Source organism: Magallana gigas, chromosome 1, assembly GCF_963853765.1.
Source record: "Magallana gigas chromosome 1, xbMagGiga1.1, whole genome shotgun sequence".
Taxonomy (NCBI): Eukaryota; Metazoa; Mollusca; class Bivalvia; order Ostreida; family Ostreidae; genus Magallana; species Magallana gigas.
Window position 1 is genome coordinate 67,872,878 of NC_088853.1, and position 6,218 is coordinate 67,879,095.

General features: G+C 32.2%; 1 protein-coding gene across 1 annotated transcript; it reads left to right on the top strand.

Annotated features, from left to right (window-relative positions):
• The first annotated feature begins 393 nt into the window (after window positions 1-393).
• Window positions 394-4,755, top strand: LOC105346643 (multiple epidermal growth factor-like domains protein 10). Its single transcript, XM_066076746.1, has 8 exons — window positions 394-860; window positions 1,362-1,562; window positions 2,167-2,403; window positions 2,642-2,773; window positions 3,183-3,320; window positions 3,482-3,622; window positions 4,024-4,144; window positions 4,484-4,755. The coding sequence occupies exons 1-8, from the start codon at window positions 800-802 to the stop codon at window positions 4,530-4,532; spliced, it is 1,080 nt and encodes a 359-aa protein (XP_065932818.1). The 5' UTR covers window positions 394-799; the 3' UTR covers window positions 4,533-4,755.
• Window positions 4,756-6,218: the final 1,463 nt, after the last annotated feature.

Sequence of the window (6,218 nt, forward strand, 5' to 3'; positions counted from 1 at the left end):
ATTTGACTATATATCTAAATTTTCAAATTTGTGTTTTAAATATGTATCTTTGATATATAAAACATATTCAATATTTTTTTTTACGAAAAAAAGTCATTATGACGTCACGATTCTCATCAGAGGGTCGATTGAAAATCGGACGTAATTTAGATTTTCAATCGACTTCAGACTTTGCTTTCGATTTTCGACTTAGGTGGTCACACGGTACGATTTTAGTCGAAAGCAAATCGAATGAGAAAATTTGATGGAATATCGTATTGTCTAACCGCACCGTAAGTCACGCGTTGTGGATGACCAATACGTGACTGTACATAAGTGTGTATATCTTTATTTTTCACCCATTCAATTAAAATACCGTTATGAATTAGCTAAACATCCCAAAAAAGGGTAAACACCACATAAATGTATAATTCCATTCAGTGTTTTAGATTGCTGACTGATATTCTAATAAGTCAATTAAAGCAATACTCCCCTTGGTGAAAATGGCGATTCGTTGAATAGATAAAGTTTTTAAAGCTAATACTCGTGTCTAGTCACTACCTCTTTGTTATAGAATTTACGAACTCATAATGTTAACCCAGCAAGCCACCTATATTTTATTTAAATCACGTGATGGTATCTATAGCTTCTGACTTCCTTCCGGTCAAATACCTCAGTTTAATAGTTCGTTTAGCGAATTTACATATTTTTAGTATAACACTATCATCTTTGTCATGTGAGAATTTTTGTAAAGAGTAAAATGAATTTCAATAATGTGTGTGAAACATGAAGATATGTTTTTTTGATTTGTTATACAATCATGAAGTTTGTATTTATTTGTGTGACATTTTTTGCGTTGTGTCAGATTTCACATCAGTATGGTAAGTTTTAATCATTTTTTATTTTAATGCTTAGAAAAAATACCAACATGATTCGCAACATCAGATATATCTGTAACAAACACAATAGATATTATATTCATGATCGATGATAAACAGAGATAAAATTAAATTAATTTTATGTGAAATTGGTTGGTTAATTTTTTTTTACTGCCCTTAAATAGAAAAAAAACCCTCGAAATCAATGTAATTATTTCATTCTAAAGTCTAATGGTTATAGATACGTTTCATGCAACAGGTAAACAAGTATCTAATTGCAATGTTTTGTTATATTTTAAGTTAAATCAAAATAAAACTTTTGAATAGTAATTTTTTTAAGACATGTACCATTCTCTGCTTCAAACACTTTGTATTAGAAAATACTTTAAAAAATTTTGTGCTCGATAAAACATGAAATAATTAATTTGAAAATTAAGAAAACAGGAATGAAGAAAATGATGAAAAATAAGAGCAGAATACATTAATGGTTGTTTTTATTTTAAGTCAATCTAGCTCTTGGTAAGCATGCAAGCATCAGCTCACGCGCACATTTCTGGAGCAGACCAGAACTGGCTAACGATGGTGATGGGGGTCAAGTAGACACGAAGTGTACCCAGACGGTAGGGAATGACACCGAGGCTTGGTGGCAGGTGGATCTCCAGGGGGCGAGCATTCTGTCTGTACAGATCACGTATGCAGACAATAGTAAGTACATTGTTATGACCATAATAATAATTAAAATAATAAGCAATATTTATTTTTTGGTTCTTAAAAAATGCAATTGATCTGAAACATCCGTAAGAGCTTTAACGGAAAATTGGGTGAGGGTTTGGATCTAGAAGGGGCGATCGAGTATTCCGTCTGTACGAATCACATATGCGGAGAATAGAGAGTTAGCTGCCAATGACCACTATCATAAAAATAATCAAAAATTATACATATTCAAATTTCATGAATGCCATTGGTCTGCTTTTAACGTCCATGAGACCTTTGGCGGTAAATGTGGATAAGGTAGTGATATCGGTTGGGATAAATGTGCATGGGTAACATACAAAGTAACAGTGACACACTCTATATGCATTCGAAGTTTTCTACTGTCTGTAAAAAAATCGATGATTATTAATAACATTTGGTGAATATATTTAATGATGCTTGTGATTTTTTACCTTAAATTTTTTAATATATCGTTATAAAAATTTTAATAAAGTGAATCAATATTCAGACTGAATGTATATAGGGACTTAACTTATTCACTCTTTTGGCATTTTAACCGTTGATTTTATCTTAGCCCAACCCTTGTTATTTATAGGTGCCGATACGATGGGTGGGTTTTCAGTCTACGTATCTGACAACTCAACCCACTTCCGGAAGGGCCATCTTTGTTTCCATCACAACGCATCATCACTTCCTGCTTTAATTCTAGAATTCCAGTGTAGAGTTCACGGACGATATTTCACGTTTTACAACGAGCGACGCCAAGACGTCAAATATCCCGACGCTTATTCGACGTACGCTATTTTAGAGCTATGTGAAGTGGAAATCTTAGGTAAATGGATTCTAAATATACTGAAAATGAGGTTTTCTTCCGAATGAATATCTACATGTAGTCGAAATCAACATTAAAACAAATAACTCCTCGTAAAAATTTGCATTGGAATCAACAATTTGCCATTTTCATATTTTTTAAAATTGAAAATATCGTCAAGCTGTATAATGAATCATTACAACCTGTACATTGAAGTTCAGATCGAGTAAAGTAAGTTATACATTATGCCTGTAATCAGGTTGTGAGAGAGACGAGGGTGGATTCACTTGTCTCCCTTGTTCCACGAGCTGTAAGGGTGGGGCCTGTGACATAGAGACGTCAGAATGTCTACAGTGTCATGCCGGGTACCGCGGACCGGATTGTACACAAGGTAAATTCATAACGTTATTTCATACTTTAAATATGTTATTGTTATTTACTGTTAACAAAATATATCTAGCATTTCTTACATTTTGATCAAAATCATTGTACATTAATCTTACTAATTTTTATTGGATTTGGAAACAATACCTGCATGCAGTTTAGATCAAATTGGTAATGATGAATCATTAGTTTGATACTAACGTAGATTTGATTTTACAGCATTAAAAGGTATTACATGCACATCGAAGTTTTGTATTTAACGTAGCCCTAAAAATGACTTAAGGTAATAGATAAAATGAGATATTTTTATGACGACTTTATTTTCATGGCGATTGTTCTGTAACTGAAATTAGATAAAAAATACATTATTCTGTTTTAAATATGAATATTTTTTTACCTTGCATTCTAATGTCCAGAATGCCAAAATTCAACTTACGGGTCCAACTGTTCGGGACGATGTGGACACTGCGCGAATGACCTTACTTGTGAACATGTGAACGGTACATGCACAGACGGCTGCCAGACAGGCTGGTTAGAACCATTCTGCAATAGTAGTGAGTACAATCTTTTTTCTATTTACAGCCCAGGTTTGTGATTCATAACGAATTAGGTTTCACCAAAATTTTCTGGATTGGATAATTGGCATATATTTTAATGTGAAATGGTTAATGGCGCAACAATTGAAAGTTAACAACTTCTTTCTTTTGTTTGATAGCATGTCCTGTTGGGTATTATGGCTCAACTTGTGACAACCCTTGCAGTGACAGGTGTAGGTCCCCAATGCAATGTGACTCTGTCACCGGGTACTGTGTGGACGGTTGTATGGATGGATGGTCAGGGAATCTCTGCACACAGCGTAAGATGTCATTGCCGATTTTTGTTCTTATGTTAAAATATTGATTAAAATTGATGGAGGCTAAAACAAACAATTCTTGAGAACAGGCTAACTTGTGTCTTTTACTTATTAACAATTTTTAATTGTCAATGAGTCCATGACTATAATTATGACAATTAAAAATTGTTTATTAGTAAAGGACACTTGTAAAAATATTCACTGTTTAGTTATTTTTTTTTTTAATTTAAAATGTTAACTGTAAACGTGAACGATAGAAAGTTAGCGCTAGCATTTAAACAATCCGTAATACTACAAGTATATTAGAACCACGCGGTATCTGTGTATTCTTTACTAACAATTTCTTTAAGAATTATTTGAGTATCTAAAAAATGGTAACTTTTAGTTGAATTTGATCTTGACAGAGACAAACCCGTCAGCTGTGGCGGTGGAAGAAGACACGTACACAACAGAGATAGTGGTAGGAGTTATAGTAGGAGTTCTCGTTCTTGTCATTGCCATTGTCGTCATTGTTGTCTTTATAAGGTCAGTCAATACACCAATGTAACTACTAACACATTGAGAACGTACTCTTACTTTTGAATTTTTTTTCACCACTGATATTACCAAAAGCATTTTTTTCAAATTTATTCAATGTGCTATTTGCATCAATATTATTATTAATTTCATTTGATAGCTTGTCTTGACTTTTCTGTTGATCAATAATTGACCGATAATGAGTGTGTAATTGTGCGCAAAATGAACTACAACATTCATTTTTATGACCAAAGCATTTTTTTTTCAAAAGAAACGTTGTTTTTTTTTTATCAGAGACATAAATCATCTTTAAATATTTAAATTTCAATATATGGTGTTTTTTTGTAGATATATTCAAAGATCAGATTCTCGAATAATTGCCCACCAAAAGAAGTGACATGATGTTAAACTGAATGACTCCGGTGCTCAAAATAAGCGTTACTTGAACGGAAATCGAATTTAATTCATGAATTTACTTCCAACTGAACTGTTATTGATTGAACATGATCGATTTATTCTTCAGACTGTATGTAATTCTATGTACAAAAACTGAAAGAGTTATATGTACTGTATCATTTATGAGAGAGAGAGAGAGAGAGAGAGAGAGAAAGAGAGAGAGAGAGAGAGAGAGAGAGAGAGAGAGAGGTATTTGTATATTTTTTTATTTTTATTTTTAAGATCATTATCATTAAGATATGATATTTATCATGATATAGACATATTCTAAAATCCATTGCTCTTTCAAATATTTACATATTATATAATTGAAAATAAACATATTCATGTTTATTACATGTTTTGCTCAATAGTATTACTTATTAGGTTTGTTACTGACCAACTACAGAAGCATATCGAGTTCATCAGTCTAATCATTGAGACTAACCATGCAACCTGATATACTTCTGTATTGCATTTTTAGTCGAAAGGTTTCCAAAACACCATTCAAAATCCTGGAAAAAAATCCCGACTTATAAGAACACGATATGATGCCAAGAGCGGTGGGGATTAGAATCCCCACCGCTCTAGCGAAGATGACTTATTTTGCTCAACCAATAAAATGATCAATGCAAAAGATGGTTACAATATTATTCCTCTCTCATTATCCTTTATTGGCTGCATGCACTATTCTTTTTATCATTACTCAAACACAAACGAAAATTTCAAAACAGTAAACAACAATAATATGCTTAGCATATAACAAATATTATTAGGAATAAATGAGTCTAAAACTACAAAAAATCACGACAAACGATAATTGTACATTGTGAGAGTGCGTAATCCCTGCAGCTAAATTTTTTTCAAATAGGGAAGAAATGATCCCATTGAGTGTCGAGTTTTATAAACAAAAACTTCTGTTGTCTGAACCGTCTTATTAGACAGTCAACGGCGATAACTGAAGTTTCCCTTTTTTAAAGAATAAATTCCACCTTTTGCAAACAATGCGCATTAGCATTTTACTGTCACGATAAAAAAATCCCCCCAAACAAATACAAATGTGATTTGACCTTTGAATTATGCTTATTGAGCGATTATTTTATGAGAAAAAACCCAATCATCGTTAATGTTTAAGAATATGTTTAAATGACAAGTTCCTCTGTTTCTATTATTATGGTTTTGAGAGAATAATTAATATAATATTTGATTTCTTATCAAAATACCTAAAGTTACATTACTATATTCGTTTAAGTACTTGAGAACAATTAACATAATATGAAAATAAATTGCGCATTATTTCATCAAAGGCAAACTAGAAACTACCACGTTGTATTACATTTATTATTTTTCATCAAGTATGTGGTCGCATCAATAGTAATGCCCATTAGATTTGAACTAAAGATCAATTGTCAGAAATGAGAAAACAAAGATCGGAAGTGCTACAGAGGTTTAAGTGACACAGATCATGGCATAAACTCCCCGTTTGATAACTATATAATGAATAGAATTGTTATAGAATATGTAAGTTAAAGGGAATTTAGCGGTTTTTCCCCCATTTAAATGTAATTTTTGTTTCCGTGTTTACTAATGTTAATATTCATATTTCAAATTGTGTCTATGCAACATGAACATGAATTTGCAGCATGCG

Coding starts and splice junctions, on each gene's coding strand:
- LOC105346643 (XM_066076746.1), top strand. CDS start 800: ATGAAGTTTGTATTTATTTGTGTGACATTTTTTGCGTTGTGTCAGATT. Junction 861..1,361: donor TCAGATTTCACATCAGTATG/GTAAGTTTTAAT, acceptor TTTTATTTTAAG/TCAATCTAGCTCTTGGTAAG. Junction 2,404..2,641: donor ATGTGAAGTGGAAATCTTAG/GTAAATGGATTC, acceptor GCCTGTAATCAG/GTTGTGAGAGAGACGAGGGT.